Source organism: Zonotrichia leucophrys, chromosome 23 (genome assembly GCF_028769735.1).
Source record: "Zonotrichia leucophrys gambelii isolate GWCS_2022_RI chromosome 23, RI_Zleu_2.0, whole genome shotgun sequence".
Taxonomy (NCBI): Eukaryota; Metazoa; Chordata; class Aves; order Passeriformes; family Passerellidae; genus Zonotrichia; species Zonotrichia leucophrys.
This window is the reverse complement of record NC_088192.1, coordinates 3,519,914-3,547,900: the sequence shown is the minus strand read 5'-3', so window position 1 is coordinate 3,547,900 and position 27,987 is coordinate 3,519,914. Positions and strand designations below refer to the sequence as shown.

General features: G+C 47.1%; 1 protein-coding gene across 1 annotated transcript; it reads right to left on the bottom strand.

The window, feature by feature from the left end:
* Positions 1-435: 435 nt before the first annotated feature.
* THRAP3 (thyroid hormone receptor associated protein 3) lies at positions 436-27,452 on the bottom strand. The gene is made up of 13 exons (XM_064731418.1): positions 27,357-27,452; positions 22,545-22,603; positions 18,498-18,580; positions 14,703-14,863; positions 9,858-10,763; positions 7,724-8,464; positions 7,019-7,191; positions 6,469-6,580; positions 6,143-6,227; positions 3,687-3,871; positions 2,893-3,085; positions 2,162-2,311; positions 436-1,894 (listed from the first exon to the last, which is right to left on the bottom strand). The coding sequence occupies exons 4-13, from the start codon at positions 14,837-14,839 to the stop codon at positions 1,673-1,675; spliced, it is 2,904 nt and encodes a 967-aa protein (XP_064587488.1). The 5' UTR covers positions 14,840-14,863; positions 18,498-18,580; positions 22,545-22,603; positions 27,357-27,452; the 3' UTR covers positions 436-1,672.
* Between the last annotated feature and the right edge of the window lie 535 nt (positions 27,453-27,987).

Below are 27,987 nucleotides of genomic sequence, written 5' to 3'. Positions count from 1 at the left end.
AAGGAGTGGGCACACACTGGGCACCCATTTCCTCAGGCTGGCTCAGGGCTGAGAGTGAAGGGCAGCACCACCGTGCTGTTAACCCTGCACTGCCCCAACAGCCCTTGGCCAACACCGTCACCCACAGCAGCCAGCAAAGCTGAACTGTGCAAGGCTGCACAGCCAGCAGCACCCCCAGCAGCGTCCTTGGGATGGGCACAGGCAGGGCAGCACACGGGGCTGCAGCTGCCCAGCCCCTGGTGGGAAGGATGGAGCTGCTCCATGCACGGTAACACAAGCCCTGCTGGCCAGGCTGTATCACCACTGTCCCCAGGCTGCCAAAACAGCAGCTGAATTATCTATTAGTGCATAAAACCCAACAGGGAGTTGCTCCCCTGTTGCTCCTTGGTCCTTTCAGGCTCCCACCCAGCAACTCAGGACACAAACCAAGCAGAGTTACACCTACGACTTATTTTATTGTATTTTATTTGCATAAACAAACTTCGGGGCTTTGCTAAACAGGAACTGTTCAAGTCAAAACAAACCAAACTCTAGCTGGTGTGTGGGGAACAGCACAGCAATCCTGGGGAGAGGGACAGGGCGAGCACAGGCTCAGACCTGGCCGGGAACCCTCACAAACTGCTCCAGAATAAAGTAGAAGATAAAAAGAAATGCATCCTAAGGGCCGTCCTCAACCAGCTCAGGAGGAATCTGCTTTTTGGTTTTATAAAAAGATTAATAAAAAATATTGAAAAATTCTCATCTCCATTTATATTTTTCCCCAAGAAGAATTCGGAAGTTCCTTAGAAAACTGTGTCACCTTGGAAAGGGCACTCGGGTCACAACCAGCTGCAGGGAGGAGACACAAATGCTACAAAGCAGTTTGGGGTCCAGCACACACCAGGCCTAATAGTGAACACAAACAGTGGCCAGAAGTAGGGTGTAATTTTTTTTTCTCTTTTAAACCATGCTAATTTTGTTAACTTCCAACATAAAAGGAAAACAATAGTTTTTAAAAGGCCCTAAACTCAACTGTTACATTAAAAAAAGTTAAAAAAAAAAAAATAGGTCATAGCAGTTTGGTCCCAACAAATGAACATTTAGATGTTTACTCACATGCTTCATTATTTTCTTATTTATAAGAACCAAAAATAGTTTCCAAAATTATCTCTGAATTGATGCTACTACGTATGTAAAGGCCTAAAATAAGCAGAATTTAGAAAATTGAATACACAATAGGGGAGGAAAATTTGAGCGGGCGAGTGAACCCCGACTATCACTGGGTCAAATTATAAAAGAGAAACAAAATGTCAGGACAGGTGAGGTCAGGTGGGCACAAACTAAAACCACATCGTCCTCAAAGCCTGTTACCAAAAAATAACCGACCATCCATAAGGTCACAGAGAAGGGAAAATCTGGGGTCTCACCCAGCGCTTGACCGTATCCAGTCCAGAAGGGAAGAGAAGTCTTTGGGAAGAGAAACTCCAGGAGCGGATCCGAGCGTAAATGATGGATCAGTCCCAGTCCGTGCTTGGGGAGGCTGAACTCTGGAAATGCAGTTAAACAACATCGGGATGGTTTCCGAGCTGCTCTCCAGGGCTCTGCTCAGCACGTGGGGATCACCCTGACACCCCAGCACCAGCCTGACCCCTCCCCTCCTGCCAGGGCTCCCAGCAGCGCGCGGGCCCCGCGGCTACTCGGCCGTCGTCTGCAGGGCGTCCTTCTCCTCCCGGTTCTCCGTTCCGCTTTCGTCGTCTTCGATTTCTCCCTCTTCCCCACTGAACTTGTCATGAGCCCACTTGGGGCTGGTGCTGGACTTGCGGAACATGAAGCGGCCTCTTCCCCGGGGGAAGGCGCCACGGCCGCGGCCCCTGTTCACCCACTTGTCCGTGCCCTCGCCCTCGCGGTCGTCGTGCTGCACGGGAAGCCAAGGACAGCAGGTGAGACAGGCTGGCACCGCCCTGCACCGCGCCTCTGCGACCGCCCTTGGGGCTCCACCTAATGGGAACCACTCTACAGGGAGCAGGAAGGAGCTCTCTTTAGGCAGGAGCTGGCAGCTGCCCATGAAGCGTCACCCGGAGCCTTACCTGGTGTGTCAGTGACAGCGGGTGCTTTCGGCTCTAAAGCACCTGAGACCGGACACACCTGGAGCACACGGGTGTCTCAGCACCCAGGTACGTACCAAGTAGTATTTCTTGCTCTTAGGTGTGTACTCAGGGTCCCACTCCTCCTCTCTGCTGCGCTTCTGGAAGTCGTTGTTGCCGCCGCTGTTGCTGTTGTTGTTGCCTGAAAAGTTGCCTCTGCCCCATCCTCTCCCTCGAGCTCTGAATTGCTGCAACAGCAACACAGAGGAGAAAAATAGAACAGCTGCAGAGGCAGAATCCTCCCACCCCAGCCAGCTTCCAGGGCGCCCAAGATACTTAACATCTCATCCAAAACACTTCTGAAACCCATCACTAAAAGCAAGAGGACAGCTTTAGCATGGCCACACCACCTCCTGCACTCATGATTTTGGGTTTTTAGTTCATCTGATCACACAGCACATCACAGCTCCTAAAGCTGATGAAGATCACCTAGAGGCATTTCCAGGGCACCCCCAAGCAGGTGAGACCCCTCTGTACACGGACTGCACACATGAGCGTGGCCAAACCCCAGTGGGAGCACAGCGTGTGCCCATCGGGCTGCTCAGCATCACCAATGCACAGAAGCTTCCAGGCTTTGTTCTGCCGGAGTTTGCTGCCCACAGCACACCCCCAGCAGCCTGGCTGATGCTCTAAACCTGGAGTGATTCCACTGGGGCTCATCACCCTGAGGGCTTCTCCTCCAGGGCAGCTTTAACTGAGAGCAACACACAACAGCCACTTCTGCCCACTTTGGGAATCAACCCTCAGGGTACAGGCGGAGAACACTTACAAAGGTTCCTCTCGCTCTTCCTCTCTCATTTGGACCAGAGAATTCCTTAGTCCCAAGGCGGGACTTGTCAAAGCCTGTGGAGCTCTCCTCCCTCTCCTCAGTCTCCTCAGGATACTCCTCTGCTTTCACTGAGTGAGAGGACCACGATGACGATGAGCTGGACCTGGATCTCTCCCGCACCCGTCGGTGTTTCCTGTTCCAGTGGTGGGGACGGAGGGGAGTGGGACACAACAGCATTAGGCACTCAGCTGTGACCCATCAGATACAAAACCACTTCTTTATCACTCCCTTATCAATGCCATGGCTCTCCTTTTCCTACTACAAGAGGAAAAGCCATAGTAAGAGCTCAGGCTTTAACACAGGGCCCAAGACCTCTCCTGAAGGAACTTGTTGCTCCTTCCTAAGATGTTTACACCATCTGTTCTCAGCTTAGCATGCATCCATGGAGTTTTAGTCAAATGGAAAATTAAGCTAATAGAAAAGGATTAAATGAACATCAAAGCCAAGTCATTTTAACATGGCTGTTTCTCTCTTGACACAACAGGAACAAAAAGGAAAAGTGACTCACCCATCCTGACACATGGAGCTTTGCCATCTACCTTTTACAATTATTTAGTGTTTCTGAGAGATACAATGATAGCGAGACCACACGCAGAGGGGTAGCTCAGGCCACTGGAGGAGTTATGTCCCAGGGGCACAACTGTGTGCACAACTGTTGTACACGGTGTCGTCTCCAACCTGAGCAGCAGAGACACGAGAGGCACAAGCAAATGGCTACTGGGTTTCCTACATACTTTTTCTTTGAGCCTTTGTGACTTTTCTCCGTTTTCTCGGTTGATCTTTCCCTTGAGTGACTTGAATCTCTCGAGTCCACCGACTCCCTGGATTTATCGCGTTTAAGATCTCTTTCCTTATGTTTTTTACGGCGTTCAATATCAAGGCGCAGATCAACAGGGTCGTCCTTATATTTCCCTTCAGCCTACAAACGCAGAGGAGAGGGAGGGCAGAGATGAACACAAGGTCTGCAGTGCCCCAGCTCAGCACCATTTACTTTGCTTTACTGACTGCACAGACTTCTGGAGAACTGGAGTTTAACTGAGCACTAATGAATATTCCACTTTAAGATGTCAAATAATGCACTATTAAAATAAGTCTGCCTTTGTCAGAATTCAATTTTCCTACACTTAAAAATAACTGATTTTTAAAATTTTAATCTCCTCTTTATACAGCATTAAAATAAACAGTCTGGTAGAGGGGAGGGAGACATGGAGGCTGACATTTACTGTACACCACAGCCAGCAAGGATGTGAACAATTCAGGGATTCTATCCAGCTGTTTATGGACCACAAGGACAGTGTGCCAAAGCTCTCTGACAGCCCAGGGGTGCACCTGAGGTCCTGCTGACAGTCTCACCTGGGCAGGAGCCAGAGGGATTTTAATCCCAGGTCTAAAAGTGATGCTCTGGGAGAAGCAAAAGCTCTTTGCTGCTTGGAGCTAGTGATGCAAGGGGCAGGAGGAGGCCAGTGAAAGGCAGCATCCAAGGGGTCTGGGAGAAGGCCAACTTCCCATGGACAGGGAGGCATTACTACATCTGTCAGGAAGATTTACTGGGTGCAGATGCCACCTACAGCTCCTTCCCCTGGGCTGGAGGGCACCGTGTGACAGGTGCCACAAAGCCCCACAGACACACTCTGTGTGTCTCCCACAGTCCTGCCAAGTCTGCCAAAGCAAGCTGGTGCCTCACAGAGCAAAAACCCACCAGCTGCATGAAAAATTCAAACTAAATTTACATTGCTTATTAAAAACAAACATAAAAGACACCTGGCAGTGCTTGCTTTGAGCTGTATTTAAATTGGTACTTCAAGAAGGGATTGGGAGTTTCTTTGGGAAAGGAGCAGTTGTTGTCCCTGCTCCACCTTTGAGCCCTGTGGCACCTGGGTGAGATTCTGCTGGCTGCCCTAAGTGACAGTGGCTGTGGTTTGACAAAACTGGGCAGCAGGAAGCCTCACAGCATGTTGGTACCAACACCCAGCCTCAGCCATTGCTACTGCATTTACACAACACTCATCCTGGGAACTGTACAACTTGATATGCAACATACATCAAATTAATCGCCTTCAATTAAATACAAAAGGATTAGTAATTCTCTAGCTGTTAAATTTTTACTTACATGAGTTTCTAACCACTTTTTTGTTTAAATAAATATGTCAAATAACGCAGGAGTGAAAGCAGGCATTTTGTTTTGGTATTTTGCTCTTCTACTTTCCCCAGGCAAAGAGCTTTAATTTCTACTCTGAGAATAAAACTGCTCCCAACACGATGGATGACAGATAAGTGACAAAATCAGCAGCAGCTCCCTTATGTGGCACAGCAAACACCTATTTGGGTTTGGGAGGGCACGTCTGTTTCACGGAAGGCTGGCGAGCTGTTTGGAAACCACGTTTATAACACACTCTGCCAAGCTGATGCTCAGAGTTCAGGCCCATCAAATCCATCTCACCATCGTCCATGTCAAGCCACAAGTGTGTTTGGAAAAAATCGAAAACAAATATGAAACAAGTAAGGTTTCAGCAGGACTGGTTAAAATCTCTTCAATGTAAATATGTATGAAGGTGAATAAACAAAGGTTAAAATCTCAAACATTTTACGTTAAGCCTTTTTTAATGATTGTTTACAGTGAGTGCAATGGCTTAACATTCATCTACTCAGCAAAGCTAAAACACTCAATCCCAAATGCTCTGGATCTAAGACAAGTGCTGAATGTTAAAGTAACAGCAATCAACAGAAATGGCACAGTCAGTTGTTAGAACAAAATTTATCAACTGCTTAATAGTGTATCTGCTTTAGCTCAGCATTTAGTTTTACTTTCCTCTTTTTGACATGCATGTCTTTGAAAACATGGTTGGCAAAATTGCACGTAACAATGGAGTTAATCATACTTACAAGCAGAAAAATATCACAAAAAGTCTCTTCTCTCATCATGGGCACTTGTTCCAAAAATCCTCTCTTTTTTCTCAAGCTCACCTCAATTGACTTTGGGGTCATTTACCATAGTCTAACCACTTCACAAAGGTTGTTGATACATTTTTAATAAAAATTAACCCTTTGTAGTTCATTTTTAGAATTATGCCCATCCTTAAAAGAAAAACACAAACTTAAGTAGAGAGTAATTTAAACAAAAACATCACTGTTAAGTTCATGCCCAATGCACTCATTTTGATGAATTAAACTAATCAGAGTAACAGTTCACCTTGAAGCCAGGATCTCTGGAGCTTTTCGATTCCTCTTGAGAGAATCCATGTTTTCTAAAAGTACTGGGAGATATATCTATCCTCCTAAAGGAAAAGAAAAACCAACATAGATATAACCTTGCTCATAAGAAGAACCTGAAGATTTTAGATCAAATGTCCTTTAAAGCAGACCAGTATTTCCAAAGGCATTTAAAACTCCCCCTATTTTTCCTTTTTTTGGCTGAAGCTAGTTACAGATTTGAATTATTCTGGAGTTATTCCAGAGCTTAAGAAATGAAATCTGGAGTACTTCTGCAATGTTAAGGCAGTGTCTAATGGCACCAACCTGTGGATTTCAGGGCTCTTTTTGTTTTTAGCTGCATCTTGTTCCATTCCTTTCTTTAGATATTTGGTAAAGCGTTCGTTCAGCGTCATAGCTGAAGACCCAAAGTGATGCTCTGTCAGGGGTTGGAACAAACAATACCAAAATATTAGTGCCAGTTTTGTAAAAAGACAAAGCCCACCCATCCCACAGCCTGTTAAAACCCAGGTGCAGGTCAGTGAAGCACCATGAGGATGAGCTCTAATGCTGCTGACAAACTGCAGTTTCAATTTTTGGTGTTTCAGTGAAATGAACACAATTTCTTCAAGTGAGTCACAAACTCATCAGAACACAAAATTCTCAGACTCTGAGAATTTCTAAGGTAAAAACAAGAACAGCTTCTGCCTGTGCAGAGGAGTATTTATGTAAATAAAGATGATTGTGATCGTGCTGCTGCTCTCATCTCTGGAATATCTGCTGGAAAACAACTGCAGGCATTTTGAGTGCACAAACCCACTGATCTGGGCAAGGCAGGAGTGAACCTTCCCCAAGGACACACGGACTCCTGACCCACCTCTTACATGATGGACTATAGTCACTATGTGCTGAGCAAACAGTTCAGAAGGGCTGCGCTGCGACTGAGCCGACTGGATGTGATGGAAAATGGAGCGGAATTCCTGCTCCTTCTTGTTGCTGTGCACCAGATCCCTGCACAGCTTCCTCTCCTGAGCCAATATGCCACTGGGACTGCAAAAAGAAGAGCTCATGAAACAAAAGAATGGGGTGAAGGGGAACAATTTAAGGTGCTTAATTCTGCAGGAGCTGGGAGGTCACTGATGGTTTATGTTGTTATCAGGGTAAGGCACCCACGAGTACTCAAAAGCTCCTTTAAACATCCCTAAACACACTGCTCCAGGTTTCTGTGATAATTCAGGTCACTATTCTAATGCTGCATGGAGAATAAGAGTAGTAAAACACATGGCAGAGAGTCAAATGGATTTAAGCAGCACAGTAGCTCCCCTGCACAACTCAGCCTCCCTCAGCCAGAAGCCACTGAGTACCTGACTCCATCTGGGGCTCTTCCCAGAGCCTGGTGCATCCCAAACTAATCTTACACAGCAAAGGTTAGGAAAAAGTTAATCTCTAGCTCCCAAAACCACAAATTGTGATGCAATATTGCTTAGCCTTCCTCACAGTTGGCAAGCACATGGGGATCTCAGGAAGAAAAACAGGAAAAAACATCATTACTGAGACTGCTCAAAAGCTGGCAGATCCTTACCGTGCAAGATCCTCATCGAAGGAATCCATTCGAATATTGACCTGGGCCTCACGAGTAATGGAAAAGGAGGATTTGCCAGGAGTTAGCCCCTCTACTTTGGTGCCTGGCTTCTCCTTCACCTCAGAAGCCTTCCTTGGTGGAGGGGAAGAGCTTTTTTCCTGGCTTGACTTGTAAGTGGTCACTCTAAAATTCTTTTCAGGTACAAAACCTCTGTGACCAGATTCATTTCTCTTGGATCCTGATCTCTCTTCTTTTTTGGATCTTTCAGAATAGCTTTCCTCCTCCATTTCATCAGGCTTCCTTTGCTTCTCTTTCCCAGGTGGCAGGAACACCACACCTTCCCATTTTCCTGACCTATCCTCCTCTTGACTTTTACTTGAAGTCGCTACGACTTTAGACATAAATTTGGGCTCATCATCAAAATCTGAATCTTTCCGGCCCTTTGCCTTGTCTTTCTTGTCCTGCTCATCTGTTTCATCTTTCCCATAATGACCTTCCTTGTGGAATTCTGGGACCTTGAGCTTGTCAAAGTCATCCCTGAACTTGTAGCGCTTGGGCGACTGGCTGCCGCGGTATCCCTTCTCCGAGTCAGCTTTCGACCCATACGAGTCAGATTTTGCCTTTCCATCTGTTGATCCCAACTCAGAGAAATTCCCTTTTTCTTTACTTTTTTCTTTCTCAGCATTTGTTACTTTCTGGTCTTTGTCTTTCCCATTCTCAGTCTTCTGCTCTTCCAGATACCTGATCATAAAGAGACATTACAGGAGGTTTCTTATTAGAGCTCAATGAGGTCAATTCTTCACTTTAAAGAGTCAAAACTTCAGAGAACACCAAGCTATGCATGTACTGAAAGCTGCCTCTAGGCCCTAAAATAATTAAAATGTCAAGCAGATTACTCAGACTGAATTCAGACTTTTGTTCTGACTAAATTCAGCAAATGTACAAGGAGATGGATATGCAGAACTGATGGAATGAGGCTCAAGGACAAATCAAACCCAGCTGACCCACAGATGTATTGGAAGGAAAAGAGGAACATCTTACCCACTCTGTTTATTTACTTACAAACCTGGTTCAGGAGAACAACACATCAAACCTTTCAAATTGGACTGTTCTGCTTTTAACAACACACTGGAAATAAAAGCCTCAAAAGCTACTTCAAATTTGGGATGCAAGTTTCATAGGTAAGCTAAATATTTCATGACAGACTGCAAACACAAATAAAAGCAAACAGGTTAACAGAGGAGAATATGCTGCTGGGAGAGATAAAACACTTCTGTTGAGAACAATTCAGCTGGTTTATAGCATCTGAACAGTTTTAAAGCATTCACAAATCAAAACCCTGGCTCTGTGGGACAGCAGGAAAGCCCATGGACACCAGCTCCATGCTTTGGAAAGTCTAAATAAAGAGTCACAGGAGTTTTTTCCCTTTTTAAATTTCAGACATCCTTTATATAGAATCAGCTCAAACCATCTTTAAAAACAATAAAGACTTGAAAGCACTTGTGAATGGTGCTGTATCTTTTAAAACAAAGTGTCTCCTTTGGGCACAATCTGCAGTGGATTAATCTAGAGAATGATGGAAGCAGATGCCTTCTGCATGGAAGGCTGTCTTCATTTTAGAGATGTATTTGGTGCTTTAGTTTCTCATCCTACCCACACACATAGGCATGAGCACTGCAGCTGCACCTGCCCCAGGCTGCTTGCAGCAGGATATGCAGTAGGATTTAATTAATTTCTTCTAATTTACAGTACCTAACAATTCCAGGAGGCAACACTAAAAATGTCTATAACCAACACATATGTAACTGGGAAATGTGAGCTTCCAGCTGCCAAGAAACCTCCTTGGGCAATCTCCACTTCAAATATTCATGGGCTATGAACATTTTTACAGGGAATATATACAATCTTTAGAAGTATCCAAGTTGGAAAACCAATTCCAACTTCCTACAACTCTGGCCTGTGTTTTCTTCATAATTCAGAAAGGACCAGGCCCAGAGCTGGCAGTATGCTGGCACAGCTTGTAGCTGGAGCCTGCCTCAGCCCCTTGCCCTGCTCATGGAGCATCCACATGTGCAGCTGGCTCCTCAAAAGCAACCCAAAAAAACAACCCAGCACCACAAAACACATCACTTGCCTCTTGGAGAAGGCTCCTCCCCCGGGAGCCGTGCCCTCCTCCTTCGGAGCGGCACCATACAGCGAGCTGACGGGGGTGGGGCTTTTGCACACCGGGCTCTTTCTGCTGGGGCTCATTCCTGCCGAGCCGTGCTCGAAGGGGCTCTGGTGGGAGCCCCCCTGGAAGGAGCTGGAGCCGCCCTGGGCGGCAGAGCCCATCGGGGACGGGCTGGAGCGCGGCGGGCTCGGCTTCTGCACGGGGCTGGGCCGGGGCGAGCGCCGCCGCACCACCACCGACTGCAGCGGGCTCTTGAGGGCAGGGCTGCGCTCGCGGGGGCTCAGCTCCGACACCGAGCCTCGCGACGCGGAGCCCGTGCCATAGCTGCTGACATCTTGCCACGCTTTTGATCCCTCGGATGCTTTGGCATCTTGAGCCCCAGCTCCTGAAAATTGCTGCTCCTTAGACTCGTCTCCTTGGTTATCTCCCGCAGCCTGCGATGCCCGGGCATCCTTGGAGGATGATTTCTTCTCCTTTCCAGATTTACGCTTGGAAGACTCAACCCGACTATGATTGGAGGATGAGCGGGAAGAGGAAGATCTCCTTGAGCGGTCTGAAGATGATTTATCAGAATTCCTGGAATGGCTCCTGGACCTTGGGGAAGGAGATCTCCTCTTGGGCGAGCGGGAGCGCGACCTCCCCCTGCGAGGGCTGTAGGCCTGGCGGTAGTTTTGCCAGTTGGATCTGTAATTGCCGTATCCTCCTCGGTTGTACTGGCCCCAGGGGTAAAACCCTCGGTTCCGCCCACGGAAATAATACGGCCTCCGGTAGCCTCTGTTATGGCCTCTGAAATCTCGGTTCTGATACACTCGTGGGTGGTTCCTTTCTCTGTTGTGAGATGGAGAATAGGATCTTGAACGAGACCTAGAACTGAGAAAAAAAAAGAATTACACAAATATTTTAGGTTATAGTTTCTTTTCATAATTTGTTTTTCGAGTTTATTCTTCTGCCACAACATTTTATTTGAAGACATATTTTTAAAAAACTCATTTCTAAGCTTTTAAAAGAAAATCCTTTGGTTTACCCTTATCTGATGGAGGTTTTACACTTTGCTGTGAACAAACTGCAGTGGAAATAACTTGTACCTGTGATACTGTCAAATATGTGATTTCAGGATCATTGCAGAGACCATGATAAGCAATGTTGCTCTCTATTTTGCTGGGACGAAAATGGCTGCTATCCAGCTTCAGAAAAAGTGACAGATCTCAATCATCCAGCCCTTAACAGCTCAAGGTCATAGTTATACCTCAACCAAAAATAAGTATATTTTATACAAATCATGCTACTGTTATCGCAGCAGACCCCAAATCTCCTTCTCTTGTCCCAAATTCAGACGCACTTAAAATTCTGATAATCCAGATGAAACCTCAATTTTTAGTTAGGCAAGTTCAATAAATGGCTACTCCCCAACAGCAGCAGGGCAGCAGTGGGGTGAAGGGCACGCTGCCCTATGGGTTTAAACTCCCAGAGGTGCATCCCCTGGCACCATGGCACCATCCTCTGGCACCATGGCACCATCCTATGGCTCCAACCTGTGGAATTCCGGGGCAGGGACAGCTCTGGGACACCTCTGCCAGGCACCACCAGGTGCCGCTGTGGATGTCCCTGCCCACATCCACAAACCCAGAATCCCGGAATGCACAAACCCTGGAAAAATGCAGATTCCAGTGACTAACTGTCCCAGCAGCTTCTCCCATTAAATTGCTGCGGTTGTGTAACTGTTTAAAGGTCCCGCTGTAGCTACAAGAAGGACTGGCCAAACTAGGAAGTTGAAATAGAAAAAAGATTTTTCCAAATGGAATTTTAGTAAATAACATTAATTGGAGCAGTTTCTACAGCCCTTTCTGGCTCTGACACACATGTTGGTCATACTCCAATGGACATGAACTTCCTCACACAGATCTCCGTGCTGCTCCTCACCTCTCACACCCCAAACCTCCAAAACCAAAGGAGAACAACCTGCTGTTGAAATTCCTACATGGTTAGCACACATGTGCAGTCAGAGATGAACTTTAGTTCCATTTTCATTTCTTCCTCCTACCAAACAGGTCACAGTTTAGCAGGAAACTCTTATTCATACTCCAATCATTTCTAACAAACACCTTAATGACCATTTTAACAGATTTTTCCATCCTTCAAACAAGCAAAAAACTTATCTGAGGCACTTCTTCATTCAAACAGCAGCCAGAAGGAAAAGCAGAGGCAGGAGGCAAGAACCAATTATAAGAAGTTCTAGTCCAAGGCATGAGGAACAGAGAGGCTCAATTTTCAGACAATGCTGCATCTGTGATCAATTATCAACAAGGACCTGTCGTACAACGCTTCCAAAATCTGTTCTAGTGATTTACAGAGGCTGCAGCAGGAAGATTTCACTCCAAAAGTTGCAGACTATTTACCAGAAATCTTTTTAGAAAAATACAGTAAAAGTTATGCAGTAAAAGAAGCACCAGAAGTGATAATTCCCCCAACTCTGCCAGCCCCCAGAACTGTAGGCACTGCACTGCTCCAGGGCTAAAGCCCCAGCATTTACAAGAAGTGAGAAATAAAGTCATAAAGAAAGCAGAAGATATTAGGCAGACTCCAACACAGCAGTGTAACTTAGGAGAAACAGAAACCTACCAAAAGAAGAATAAAACAATTTGTGGTGCATCCTCAAGTATACAGCAAAGGCCTTTTATGCAGAGATCCCACCAGACCTACCTTGGAGCACATCCCAAGGCCAGGCAGAGGGGCTGGGCTGGGCTGACCCCCTCCATTCAGACTGGGTTTTTTAAAATAAAGGAATTATTTATAAAGCAGAAGTAGCTTCAGCAGCAGCACAGAGGAAACAATCATGTTTGCACAGGGTGCCTTTTTCTCAACTGCCAAAGCTCCTTCACTGCTAGGAGATATTCCCAAATGAGCAAGGATCCTCCAGCATTCCAGCTTCCTTCTGCAAAGGGCTCGGTTGGACTCAAGTCTCCGCCTCTAATTTAGTTTTGTCATGTCCTTCTTTCTCCAACTGTACATTCATTAGAGCTTCTGTACTTGTAAAATCTCTAACTGCTAACACTTGCATGTGGTTCACAGCCCAGAGGCTTTTCAGAATACGTGTTATTCATGAGTGAAAAGGCAGGAGAACACCATCCCACCCCTCCAACTGGAATGGCTTTGCCAGATGCAGAATGCTTAGCCAAGAGAAAAGGAAAAAAACAACATCCAGGGAAGACACAAGGCTGTAACTGGCCTGCTCAGAAGCAATTCAGGGAGACGGGAACAACTATTACACATATTAACCATTTCTTAAAATTAACTGCAGCAAAATTATTTTTTATTCACTTTGTTTCTCCAGGAGGATCTTCCTTGTTACCTGGCTCCTGCATGCCAAGGGGAGGAGCAAGAATATATCAAGAATTGTTCCCACCTTTTGTGACCGTGTTCACAGGGGTCTGAGGATGAGGGAGGAGATGAGGATCTGACTCCATGTTTCAGAAGGCTGATTTATTATTTTATGATATATATTACATTACAACTATACTAAAAGAATAGAAGAAAGGATTTCATCAGAAAACTGGCTAAGAATAGAAAAAAGGAATGATAACAAAGGCTTGTGGCTGGGACAGAGAGTCTGAACCAGCTGACTGTGATTGGCCATTAATTAGAAACAACTCTATGAGACCAATCACAGATGCACCTGTTGCATTCCACAGCAGCAGATAATCAATGTTTACATTTTGTTCTTGAGGCCTCTCAGCTTCTCAGGAGAAAAAATTCTAAAGAAAGGATTTTTCATAAAAGATGCCTGTGACACCTTTTATGAGTGTCTAAAATTATATTAAAATTTGTTTGAATTCACTTCTCAGGAGGGGAAATGCACATGATGACATCTACAAAGACCCCTCCAGTTTGGGATCCATTACATTAAAGCCCTTAAAAAAGCCAAAGTCTCAAAAGAAAGACCTTGAGTGTGCTGATGAGCATCATACTCTGAATTTATTTATTTATTCACAATTTATTCTCCTAAGTGACTGAAACACCCAAACAGCACAGGCTGGCAGGAAGCAGCCTGACACACAACACACTATCTGTCCTGGGATCTAATCAGAGCCTTTCCCTGGAAAGGAGCTAAGTGAGAAACCACCTGCTAGGGAGGAAGAGCCCTGCTGCACTGTCCTAGGGTGGCATTATGATGCCTGTATCCCCATTTGTGTGTTCTGTTCATGCTGGATATCATGTTCTGTGCCTTCAAGACTGGCTCTGAAGAGTGAAGGTTTTGTTTTGGTTTTGCTTTCAGCCCCTCTCCCACGGCTGGCAGGACACACAGACAGGGCAGTGCATGGTGCTGCTTTTGCTTTTTGCTTTGCTTTTTGCTTTGCTCTTGCTTCTGCTTTGCTCTCGCTTTTTGCTCCTGTTCATTAGTTAGTTTAGCTAAGCAGCCTGAATTTTCCCTGGGCTGTTTCTCCTTTCCCTTTTTTGGACCTACTCCAACCTGCTCCAGACTGGGGCCTGGGAACACCGAGAGTTTGCACCTGGTGGCTGCAGCAGCTGCCCCAGCACAGGAGGGACTGAGAACAGAGCAACCAGCCCTAGAGAGACTTTCTGAATTTGTCATCTTTGTCAGAGTGGTGTCACCTGGTATTGTTCATTTTGTGTGCTGGGGGTGCTGTACCTGTTAAATAAACAGGTTCTTTCCACTTCTCTCCAAGGAACCCTTCCCAAATCAGTTGCGGGGTGGGGCCGTGTGGGTTTGCTTTCTGAAGGGGCCCCTTTGGAGGTTTTCTCCCAAATTTGCCCTAACCCAGGACAGGCACCCTCTGGCTGCACACTCACCTCAGTCTGCGTTTCCTGGAGCGTGAGATGGAGCGGGACCGGGAGCGGGATTTGGAGAAGGAACGGGAGCGGGACCTCGAGCCAGACCTCGAGCGTGAGGAGCGCGAGCCAGACTTGGATTTGTTCGTTTTGGACATCTCTGCAAGCACTGGTCAGTGCACCTGAGGGAAACAGGGACACACAAGTATTTGAGAAATGAAGCATGTGGTTGATAGGAGAGGACAGGCAGCACCTGGCAGGCTGACAGACTGCAGGGACGTGGAGCTTGATAAGGCTGGAAATAGGAATGTTTGAAGTGCCTGCTAGGAACAGATGAATGGTGCTGGGCTCAGAATAGAAGGCTTATTTCAGTCTAAAGAGGAAAACTGCAAAAAGAATAAAAGGCTCTAAACCCAGAGTAATCACAAATGAGAGTGTGATAGTTGAAAGCACCAAGTTAATGCAAACCTGGGAAGGGGCAGGGCCATGGTGCTGGCTGAGGCAAGGACACCTCCAGAGGCAAACTGGCCCATGGAAGTGAAAATTCCATGTAATTGCAGCCACATCCCTGTCTGTGCAGCCAGCTGCCACTGCTTTAAAGGACAGGTCAGAAATAAAAAAGCTTACCATCAAAAACCCCACCCCATAAACTTTTATCTAAACTTTCAGAGGCAATCAAAAAAGAGTTGATACTCCAGCCCACGGGAATGTGACCCCATTTGCACAGCTCTGCTCAGGCTCAGTCCTGTCCTCTCTGCTGGTGCAGTTCCTGCAGTTGCTGTGATCAGTCACCAGCGTGGATCACCCAGCCAGGAGTTCTGTTGCAGCCAAAATAAATCAGATGTCCTTCCAAATAGTCAGAGACAGAATAGATTACACTGTAGCACTAAATGACTCAAAATAGCTGTAATTATGAATTACCTGGGCTATTTTCAGGCATGTATCCAGGTAAAGGTTAGAAAGTTCCTTAGATGATGATTCAGGGAATAGTCTGACCACACAAATCTTTCAGCTACACCCTCCCTGATCTGTTCTCCTTTACTAACGAGCAAAATTTGCATTAATTCAATAAATTATCAATAAACTTTCCACCTACAATGACTAATGAAAAAGAGCCAGAAATAAAAAGGAACTGTGTTAGCACAAACTTCATCTTTTTTTTTTACCCACTGTTTAAAAATAGAGACATTCAGGTACATAAACACAACTGATCAAGTGTGGCTGCTGCTGTTATACCCATTTTAAGGAAATTCCAGAGGACTGACTTGCAATGCCTCCACTTCCAGAGGCTCTCCAAAATTACATATATGGTTACTAAAGGCTTCAACTTCTGCCAGGGCACTTCTAGGAAAAACACAATGCCTGGGACAGGAGGAGCTGCTGGGAGAGTGGATGGTGGTTCATCATCAGAGCTGGGACTTTCTAGAAATGGGAAGTTGGCTTTCATTTTAAAAAATCATGTTACAAGCTCCCGTTCTTCCCTTTAACTATACTAAAGATGTTAGATCAATTCAACTGAAGTATTTGGATATATTCCACATCAGAAAGCACAGAGGAAAAATAATAAAATTGATGTTCCTGTTCTGTTAGGAAACAATAGATGTTGTTTTATTCCCTGTTGCCCCAGGAATGAAAATCAAAAGATATTGCTACTGAGAACTGAAGTTTGTTCTTGTGCTTGGCCATGTTTCAGAGAAAAAAATGTGTGGAAAGATAATTTTTAAGTATTTCCTCTTAATTCACTGAATATGTCTGTTGAACCACTTCCTGCAACACTTCCTACTCTGTTGCTCACAACAATCCAACGCTGAGCACTGGAAACCAAAACATGGAAGAGGAGAAGAAAGAAATGGTAACAGGAACTACTGCAAGATACAGAAGATGTGGCACCAACCCTCAGGAAATCCCAAGAAGACCCCAAAATAGATTTTTAAATTACCACTTTGATCTGCTTAATAGTTTTTGCCTTTCACTTTGATCTGCAGCACTTCCCAGCCAAACCACCCTGGTGTGTGCAACATGTGCCAAACGCTCACGTCCTGGATTCTTTATCTCTGCCAACGTTTTGAAGTTGATTCATTCCTAACATATGAAGTAACTCCTACTAGGATAGAAACAGAGTTGCTATGCTCCAGCAGCACTTAAAAGGTTAAACAAACTGCACACTGGAGTCACGTCAGCTCCCCTGAGCTAACTGCAGTTGTAAACTTACTGTGATACACATTTAGTTTTGAGAATGACTGACTCAGATAAAATATGTTCAGCAAAATAACCTGTTCTGAAAGCATGTTCTTATAAAAAAGATTTTAGATTTTTTAAATAAAGAGGTAAGTGAAGCAAGGAAAATCTCTGAGAACAGCAGTGGCTGCTGACCTCCCATTCCCATTTTTCCCCTGCCCACAGAGCTCCTGGGGATGCCTGTCCTGAGCAGGGACTGCAAGCAGAAGCATTTGCACAGTGCTATGGGGACTCATCCTTCATCTGCCCAGCTACAGAACCCCCAAGAGCAGCTCCTCCTGCACCTGGGAAGGGACAAGGCTGCTGATGCTGCTGCTTCACATCTCCTCTCCCTGCAGGCAAGCATGGCTACACTCATCTGGAAGGCACGTCCTGCTGGAAGCACTGCCAGGGATTTTCAGCTTTTGTTTTTTTGGTTTGTTTCCTCTGCAGGCCCAGTTCTAAGCTGTCCAGCAGATCTTCCCAAGGAGTGTAGTGTCCCATCCAAAAACATCCTGGTTTTGGATGTCATCTGTGTGCTGAGTTTAGAAGCTCTGGTAAGGCACCATCCCCTGGGAAACAGACACCTGACAGCTTGTTCATCTGCCATAAAACCACATTGCACAGAGCAAACTTTGCTTTCTCCATTCCCAAACCCTCAGGGCAATCCAGCAGACCACTGATGGAAACAATAGAGGAGCAAATGCTCCCACTAAAGCACCACGATGGACTTTGCCCAGAAGGCAAACTATTGTCAGGAAACAGTGGCAGGAAAGTTAATGTTTTACCTCCTGACAGAGCCCAAAAGAGAGGCACAACTCTGCTCCACTCTGCAGCAATGAAAAAATGTCACCATTGAGAGTCTCTCACAGCTGGGCCCTTCCATGAGCTTCCACAGCTTTGGAATTTAAATGTTCACAATTGTTAAGGAAAACTTTTAATGCCACTGACTGAAATCACTGCAATGGAGGAGGGCACAAGGCACAAAATGGGATTTAACACTTAGATGAGTGTGACATTTAATAATCTGGCCAGTTATGGTTTTTAAATAAAGAGGTGCCTGCAAGTGAAGCAAAGACAAACTCAGAACAGCAATGGCTGCTGACCTCCCATTCCCATCTCCCCCTGCCCATGGAGCTCCTGGAGATGCTGGAGGAGGGCACAAGGCACAAAATGGGATTTAACACTTAGATCAGTGGAACATTTAATAATCTGGCCAGTTATGGTATATGGGGGAAGCAGTGCTCTTCTCCCAAAAATCACCAGGGCATAAATCCAAAGATGAATCAATACAGCATTAAAAAAACAAAAATAGGTACTACTTCTTGCAGGACATCCAGGATTTTTTCACTAAATTGTTCTTCTTTACCCTTATATTTTGCAGTTACTTGGGAAGACAAGTCCAAACATTCCAAGACACAAAGCTGATTTTTTTTCTTCTAAACCTGCTCCATATTTTTGCACAACAACAATGAAAGCAGAATTTTACCATCAGTCTAACCTGCAGCATGGCCAGAAGAGAAGAGATATAAGAAGTCTATTACAAATCCCAAGACAGGCAGTTTTACCCCTTGTAAATATTTTATTTGCTGCACCTACCTGCTTGAGCAGGCTCACACCTTGCACCCTTCTGTCAGATTTCACCGTCTCAGCTTTGTCAATTATGAAATCAAGAAGAAAACCTGAAATGAGAAGAAAATACACCTTTGTACATGAACTCCTGTGCTGCCACCAGAGGTGAGCTGGCTGCCCTGTTCATCAGATCCCCAGCGTTTCAGGGAACACACACACCACAGCTGACCAGGAATTTTTTCATGGACTTTTATGGAAAATGTAGGTTTCAAAATGATCGTTCACGCTTCCAAAATTTTAAATCTTCTTCTTTCTTTGCTCCACCTCCCCTGCCCCATCCCACCTGCTGTGACACACATCTGTCAGTGCACCTGTACAGCCGTGCTGGAGTCATTTCTCTCAGCCCATTTGAATGGTCTTACTGGGCTCAGGACTAAGGATTTTGCCATATTGTTAAAGGAATCCACAAGCCAACAGAAACAATTCTTTTCCTGACAATTCATCCATCAGCATATCGCCGTCATCCAAGGGAGCCACCAGTCCACTGGGAGCTTTTCTGACAGGTCTACAGTTACATTTCAGAATCCTTCCATGCACTGCTGGAGGGGTGGAGGTTTTAGAAGAGAAAACAACAATAAACACAACCTCAGAAATTACTCCATGTTATTAAACCTCTGAGCTAACAGCAAGAATGTCACTTACTCTGTGTTCAGCCATAAAACAGACTTGTTTAAAGGTATTAATTTCTTGTCCTTACTTCACTGAAAAAGTACAGTTTTCAAGTAGCCTTGAAACCTTTCTCTGAACTGGTGATTAAGTCCTGTTATCACCCAAGAGGAAAGGTGGTGTTGCAAAGTTTAGTGATTTTTAAATCCTGCTTACCAATCTTGGGGAAAAGCCACAAAGAACAACACGCCACAGACCTTTTTTTATTATTTTTACTGTTTTCTTGTCCATCAGTCTAAATGTCCACAAAACTAAATTTCAGCTTATATCTTACAAACATCTTTGACTTCCAGCCTTTCACAGTGGCAGAAAGAGTTTGCCATACCTATTATTTCTTGCTTTGTGACCCTTGGGCTCTGGGTTTTTTGTTTATTTCCCAAATATCATTGTTACCAGTGGTTTGCTACAATCCCCCACACAGAGGTGTCATCCAGAGCAAAACCTGGATTCTTCTTTGGAAAAAAAATAATATTCTTGTGTTTAGAGCACTAGTACAGAAAAAGTAACCAAGTCAAGACACAACAGGCAGGAGAAGCAAATCTTTCTTCCAGATAGTGAAAGGAAATTGGGAAACGTGCTCAATGCTCTCTGCTGAAGTGGAAATCATAGTTCAGGAGTTTCTTATTCCAGAACACTGTAAAGAACATTTCCATATGCCAAGTCATGGGTCAAATTGAAAACATTGCTGGTTGTCAAAAAGCCTTTTTCCAGGAATCTGTTCCCTGCTTCCAACTGGCCTGTGTTACTTTGTGACTCTTTCCATCCTCCCCTCCTTTGTTCGAGGTCTTTCAGGGATTTCAGCCCTTGCCCAGCTGCTGGGGGGGAATTTCAGCCCTTGCCCAGCCCAGGGCAGGCAGCTGGCACACTGCAGCTGAGCCCACCCCATGCCCAGGTGCCAGGGAGGATCCTGCACCACAGCTGGCCAGCCTGAACAGGGAATGCAGCACTCACCTCCCTGCCAAGGCAGCTGTTTGTGCTCATATCTGAGCATAAACCCCAAAACACCTGGAAACAAGTGAGATGGCTTGTGCACATGCCTCAGACACAAGCAGTGTGCTGAAATTCATTACAGTGGTTTCCGTTTATCACACGGTGTTTGCAAACACTCAGCTCATAAATATTAAATGTTTTGTAAAAGCTTTTGTAGGAAGCTCTCTGGAAGTGCTGTAGGAAAACAAAAATTTGCTTTTTGCTGGCCAGCATTTGAGTGAAGCTGTTGTGATTTATTTTGCTGTGAGGCCCAAAGCAAATGAGGTGGCACCTCATTAGAGAGCACATTTCTGCCCGAGCCTCTTGGCATCCATTTGGTGTCACCAGCACAGACATTCAGCTCAGGAGGAACAGCTGAACTGCTCCTTCATTTGCTCAACACTCCTCATTACCAGGAACAAAAAAAAAAAAAAATTAATTCTCCTTCTGCCAGCTCTACAATTCCTAATCCCAAGCCCCAAAACCCAAACAAGATTAGTTCATTCTGAAAAAAAACTAATAATCCCACAAAATACCTTACAAAGTGTGCTCTGTATAATGAGGCAACAACAATCACTGCAAAAATAAGCTTACAAAGAGCTGCAGCTCTCTCCATGTCCCTGAAGTGCAGCAGCAAGTGCAGAGAGCAGGCTCATCTTTGTTAGCTCAGAACCCAACTCCAAACACCTCACTTTCTGCTGGATTCTTCCTTTTCAAGCTAATTTTTGGTGCAAGGTGCTTTAAATATGTTTTTGATATCAATGGAAACCTTGAGGGGAAGGGTAGAACACAGTTCCTACAGCCAGGCAGGGAGGAGCAAATTAAAATGTTAATTATAATAAAATTTCATTGAGGGAACAAAAAGCAGAATGATTTCTCTTCCCACATCCAATATCAGTGTGTTTTCAGAAGATTCATGACACACATTAACCACAGCTACAACCACATCTCCAGACTTCCTCAGCAAAAAATGTCCCAGACAACACTGCTAAAAAAAGAATTATCAGAAACCCAAAAACCTAACCACAAAACAGTGTTCCACTTTAATCCGAAATTATTCTGCCACAGCAAGAGAAACACAAATTTGTCAGCAGCAATTTCAATTTCTCTCTTGTCTATGTGCTTTCAAAGTTGAGATCTTCCTTCAAGCACATTTGGGTTTTCACACCACGAAACAAATCCCTAAAGAAGTTTAACCCTGAGCTCCAGCCCTGGGTTCAGATAATTAGAAGCAGTTTTTATGGAATGGATGAAGAGTATTTACAGGTTCTTGTGCAAAGAACTGATTCTGCAGATTGTAGTGCTGAACAATCCCATTTTCAATTATTTTGACCAGCTACAAACCCCAGTCAGTGACTTTTTGAAACTGGCTATTTGAGAGACACTGTTTTACAAATGTTTGAGCTTAAAAAGTCAGATGTTGTTATTCAGACAGTTTAGTGACAGGGAGATAAGGAAACAATCCAAGAAAAAGCTGATTAGAAATCTGGGTGCTTTTGTTACACAAGTTGGGTGGCTGGAATTTCTGTTAAACACAGAAGAAAATATCCATAATTTTTTTAAAAAAGGAAAAATCTATTTCATCAGCTTTTTCTGTCCAAATTTACAGAGTTTGGGAAAAGCAGAAAGATCAGGATTTTCCCCAAATTGATGGCTTTGTCACAGCACAGCTCTGCTGTTCTGAGCAGCTCTGGATGTGAGGGGCTGGAAATCCATGCCTGGAGTTCTGCAACCCCCACAAAAACCAAGAAATGATCCAATTTACTCCCATTAAGAAAACTATTCACAAATTAGTTAACTGAAAGAATTCAAACTCGTGTGTAAGTGAGTTCTCAGCAAAGGGAGGATGAACTGCACCCTCAAGGACATTTCCATCCCCTCAGGTGTTTGCCAGCTGGAGCCACACTGAAAAACGTGGAAGTTCTGCTTCCAAATAAACAGCAAGGAACAGCAAAACTGTTTGGTTGTGGGATTTTAGGAATTTCTTCTGTAACACACAGCATAGTTACAGCCAAAAAATCTCCTGAGGAGTTACAACTCTCCACACATTTAACCTATGAAAATACAAACTCCAGCAAATGTCATTTATAAGCTGAAAAGAGCAAATCCACTCACATATTTTCAAGCCAGCACTTCATTTATCTCTACCTTAATGGGAATCCCACTACCTCAGGGATTTCCATGACCTGGTATAACATTTAAAGTTCTTTTTTTTTAAATTGTGGTATTATTGTAAGGACAATGCACCAGACCAGGCCATCCCTACACTGTGACAGACTTCAAAACAGAGAGAAATGCCTGTCCACAGGAATCCTGTACATATGGAATAAGTTTATTTGAACAATTATTTGAACAATTTTCCATGCTGTGTTCACATACCTTGTACAAGTGTCCCATCAAATCTGCTTCTAAACACTGCTTCTTTAGAAGTGATTGACCTAAGTAAAAAAAAGGAAAATCAAATTTAAACCAAACCAGACACGGGCAAATCCTTTTATTTCAGCAGCACAGGAAAGGATTCTGATTTCAGCCATTCATCTCAGAACCATTCCCCAGTAAAAAAAGGCCACCAAAATAACCTCATCTGATCAGACAGTGCATACACAGGTCTTAACTCAGGAACCCAACCTCACCCACAGCCCCACAGGAGCAATTCCTGAATTATTTCAGGTGTAAATGACCATGTGCACCACGCCACCTGGTATCACACATCCAGCCCCGTGTTAAGGCACAGGTTAGTTAACATCATTAATGCTGAGCCTGGGTCCCTGGAGGGCTGAACACCCCAGAGCCCCATCACCTCCAGCGCTCCCACTCCAGAGCAGCCACTCCTGGGGTGCTCCTGGCCCCGCTTTCCCTCAGCCAAAGGCAGGAGCAGTGCCCAGCCCAGCCAGCTCCTCACCCTGCGGTCCCTGCAGGGGCTCTCTGGCTTTGCACACCCACCTCACCCTGTAAATCATGGCAGGCTAAAAATGGCCGGGTGACGACTGTGGGGGTGAAACTGTGAGCAGGGCACTCGCTGTGGGATCACCGGAGCCGGGAGCAGGGCAGCGCACAGGCTGCACTCACACACCACAGAGGCACAAGGTGGGACAGGAGCAAGGGCACGGACAGAAAACTCTTCCTTGGGCAGGAAACAACGCCCAGAGCAGCCAGCTGCCATCTCTGTGTGCCATTAGCTTCACTTTTTTTTTTTTTTAAGGCCCGGCAGCTTCCGGTTACCATGGAGTGAGGCAGCGCAAACACCATTCCCAGCTGGCATGAAATGTGATCCCGTGATTTCACTATTCATAGCTGTGACATGATAAAGCTAAATTAAGCAGGAACTCTTCACTTCTCCAAGCTCCCAGCAGTGACTCCCTCAATGCTCAGGCTCTCCTAACACAGTTTCTGTGTCAGGAGGGGATGTTTCCTTTAGGGCAGCAGACTCCAGACCCACACACCCAGCCTGGCACCCAGAAACAAAATGGCATCGGCTCCTTCCCAGGCATGATCTGTCCTGGCACCAGCAGGAACAAAGACCTGATGAGCTGTTAGGGGCAAATTTAACTTCCTCATCCTGGGACTTACTAGAGAATCCCACAGAGCAGTTTAAGCTTTGTTACCAGCCTGTCCAGCACGGGCACCACCGTGTCCATGAACAGCACAAGGGGCACTGGCACAGCCCCAATGCCACCAGCAGCTGTCACACAGCCTGGCACCATCAGCTTCTGTAACTGCCACCATCCCTCCTTTCTCTTCCATGGCCTGAACGATGTGGCTAAATATCCCAAAATTCCTGCCTCACCAAAGAACTCCCTGTACCGCCACAATTCTGAGGAAACCACACGACCCAAACCCCACATCCCTGCCCTGGCACGTGCAGCCACTCAACACAGCTCAGGATACTGTAAACTTTTCCAGAAATGGAGAAAAAGTTCAAGGGCTCCGTGGCTGCTCAAATAATTAAGGAGTTCCAACACGACAAACTGTCCTTCCACAAAGACAAAGCCAAGTGAGCTGAAAAATATTCAAACTTCTGCAAAACCACTCTATTCCTCCAGGGATACAAGCAGGGAACATCATGGCCTTACAATGAAAAGCATCCTCAGGCTTATCCAGCCCAGCTCAGCACTCCCTGGGCCTCCCAAAGCAACTTTTTTTTTGACAACAGAGAAAGTGGGAACAGGTAAACTAAATTTAGATCTGCTGATGTGAGTGGATTGTCACTTACTCTGTGCTGGTGGTTTATAACCGTAACATTTTTGTTTTCTAATAGCAACACCAATGTCAGAAAGTGTTCACCAGCTTTCCTGCATCTCACTGTGAGCCCACATGCCTGGCCTGACCCAAATGATCATTTTCTTTAATACTTTACACACTTCTGATTTAAATCAGCTGGAGAAAGCAGCAGACAGCTAAATTATATTATCATAACCCCATCAGCAGAATATCCTTTTTTTGTGTATATTTTTTTTACAATACACATGACAAAGCTTTACTTCCATGAAAAAGAACTGGAAGTGAAGGTCAGGGCACATGGCTGGCCCAAACCCCAGTGGCCAGGGAAGCCTCTTCCCAGACAGCATTGCTGAGGCACTGACTGCAGAATTGTCTTCCAGAGACACAACTCACAGAGAGGCAGGGAATTAGGAAGGATGGAAAACAGCAGGAAGCCAGCAGGGTATAACTCAGCAGAGACACGGGCAGACAAAGAACAGGGGCAGGGATCCATGGCTGCTCCACCTGCTGCTGCCAACAAGGCTGGGTGAACACGTGGCTGCAGCCAGAGCTCCACTGTCATCCCTTTACAGATTCATTTAGGTTGGAAAAGACCTCCAAGATCATCAAGTCCAGCCTGTGACTGATCTCCACCTTGTCACCCACTGAGTGTCACATCCAGGTGTTCCCTGAACACTTCCAGGGATGGGCACTCCAAACCTCCCTGGGCAGCTCCTCCCTCCCAATGTCTGAGCACCCTTTGCAATAACCTGATAGGTAAAAGGTTTTCTCTTTGGATCTCTGGACAAAAAGGATGTGAAAATGAGATAAGGGGTAACCCTGCACCTCCCTCATCCCACAGACAGGACCCCAGAACTCTGCAAGTCCCTGTGACCAGACTGCAGCATTTCCAAATCACACTCATGAGGAGCAGACACCAAGGCCCATCCACCAGAGCACTGCCTCAGGAGCAGCATTCCCAGCCTTCAGCTGCCTAAAGACATTGGAGGAAAGGGCTCAAATCAAGTTCTTACTTGCCCTCCCTGTTCCTGCAAAGTTCTCAGCAAAGGGAGGATGAACTGAGAAATGTCAGACAAAAATCACAGGGCCCTAGACCCTCCAGAGGATCCTATGACACAAAAATGTACATTTGCAAAAGCTCTCTACACTAACTGTGCTGTTTTGTCCTTTCATCTGCTGTGAGATTGTGCAACCCATCAGAAAGGTCACAAAGCCAGGCATTTCATCACTCCCTGCTGGGCACCTGTGAAATTCCAGAGCAGGACACAGAACAACCACAGAAACTCCAGGAGAAGACACTGCTGTGTCCCAGCACTTGCTTTCTGTGCCTACACTGACTCTTTTTTGGGAGGCAAAGCTCTGAAACACCTTTGGAGTGAGTGGAGCCAAGGCTGTGACACCCAATCCCTGGGAGCAGCTCTCCCAGCCCAGCACCCACCAAGGGCACAGCAAAGCCCCCCCGAAATGTCCCACACCATCAGCACTGACACAGCATCTGCCCTCATTCCCCATGAGAGGGAATTCCCAGGAGTCCTTCCAGAGAGAAGCTGGATGATTTAATTATACTCTCAGGAAAAGCAGCCTGAAAATGTCCATTTGCTGATGTGACCCTGCTGCTGCAGCACTAAAGGCTCTTCTCTTCCAGCACCAGCTACAAGACAACCCAGACATCTTCCAAATGGTTTTACATTGTTCATTTCAAGCAGCAAATCTGTTCTTGTGCCACAGCACCTGGCACATCACTGTACACACAAAAATCAAGGAGTCCCCCACCTCTGACAGGTTCTGAGAGGATGGTGTTGCATACACCACACACACAAGTTCATCTGCTCCTGCCAAGGCAGGGCACAGGGAATCGCTGCACACTGAAAGTGGGTTTGGACTGAAGATTAGGGAGGGTGGTGAGGCCCTGGCACAGGTCACCCAGGATCCCTGGAAGTGTCCAGGCTGGGATAGGGGAAGGTGTCCCTGCACATGGCAGGAGGTGGGATGGGATGAGCTTTATGGTCCATTCCCACCCAAACCATGCCATGATTTGGTGATTCCATGGAGCACTGCTTACTCCACACCTACCACGTCACTTTCCACACCCAGAACCCCATCCAGGAGGAAATATACTGACAATCACCTTGGGCATGCTTTGAAATGAATTTTTAGAACACTCCACCACTCTCATTTCCCCAAAACACCAAGAACTAGCAGAAAAACCCTTTATCAGTACACGGAAATGAAGACCAAGGCTTCACACGTGTGTCTGAGCCACTGCAACGCCTCTTCTGCCACATCGCCTGAAGTTCAGCCAAACTTCCCGAGCAAGCAGGACGCAAAGCAGGCAGCGAGAGAGCACCGATCCTGATCCCTCCCGACGCACCGGGAACGGGGCGGTGACGAGCGCCGCGGCGGGAGCCGCACACCGGCGGGGTTGGGGGATGGCCGCGGCTCTCTCGAGGTGCCGGGCCCCGGCAGCGCCTCCCGCGCCGCGGCAGCCCGCGGAGCCCCGGACACCGGGATGGGACCTCTGGAGGAGGGAACCTAAAGGGCGCGGCCCAGAGGCGCGGGCGGAGGACGGGGACCTCCGGGAACGGGACAGCGGAACGGGCTGCGAAAACCGCATCGGACCACGAGCGGCTCCGGGAAAGGGCCGCGCAGGCCCAACCGGCCCCGGGGCCGCGAGGAGGCGCCAAGGCCCGCCCGGGCCCAGGCCTACCACGAGGCGCCGCTGGGGCCGGGCCAGAGCGGCGCCGAGAGCCGCGAACGAGCCTCGCCCGGTGAGATGCGGGGCCAGGACACCGGGAACGGGGGGGAGCAGCGCCGCGGTGAGGCCCAGCAGGGGCGGGAGGGGGGAGTGGGCAGAGCCGAGGCGAGGCGGCTGCGGAGGGCGCGGGGAGCAGGGAGGGGTAAGGGGAGCTCGCGGTGGCGGCGGGCGGGGCGGACCGGACCCCGCGGACCCCCCAGTGCCCCTGCACTCACCGGCGCCGCTTCGCCGCGGCCCCTCCGCACCAGGCGCCGCCTCCGCCTCACGCACTTCCGGTCCGCGCGCGCGCTCTGCCCGCCCGCGGGGGCCGCCGGGAGCCGTAGTCCGGCCGGCACAGCGCGCCCCCAACGCGGCGGCTCCGCCGCACTACAGCTCCCGGCGGGCGTCGCACGCGCCATTCCGCCACTTCCTCCTCCGCCCGTGGCGCGGCAGTGCGCGCAGCCCTTCCGGCGGGGAGCGGCTCCGCGGGCGGGAAATGGCGGCGGGGGCGGTGACGGGGCGCGGTCTCCTCCGCCGTGCGGGCGGCCAGGGCGCGGTGCGGCCCTCACCGAATGGGCCTTGCGGGCCCTCTCCCTTCCAGCCCTATTGTAACCCTCCCGGTTTGTCCCACGTGCGGCTCCTGAGGGCCCGGCAGGGAAGGGGCAGCCATGGGACAGGGCCCTGCTTGTGGGTGGGGCCGCCGGGATGAGGTTTCTCCCCATCGTCGGGTGTGAAGCGCTGGAGCGGGCAGCTCTAGGGGCGAGCCGGGACACGGGGGCGAACCTGCCCCGCTGCTGTGGGGGCCGGGAGAGAGCCCAGCCCTGCCCTGCCCAACCCAGCCCATCCCAGTCCCCTCCCCGGACACAA

What these genes read in the sequence shown, in the direction of transcription:
- THRAP3 (XM_064731418.1), bottom strand. Translation starts at nt 14,839, where the DNA reads ATGTCCAAAACGAACAAATCCAAGTCTGGCTCGCGCTCCTCACGCTCG. An exon ending in CCAGAGATCCTGGCTTCAAG is followed by an intron (nt 3,872 to 6,142) that starts GTGAACTGTTAC and finishes CTGCGTTTGTAG; the next exon opens with GCTGAAGGGAAATATAAGGA. An exon ending in AGAGCAAGAAATACTACTTG is followed by an intron (nt 1,895 to 2,161) that starts GTACGTACCTGG and finishes CTTCCCGTGCAG; the next exon opens with CACGACGACCGCGAGGGCGA.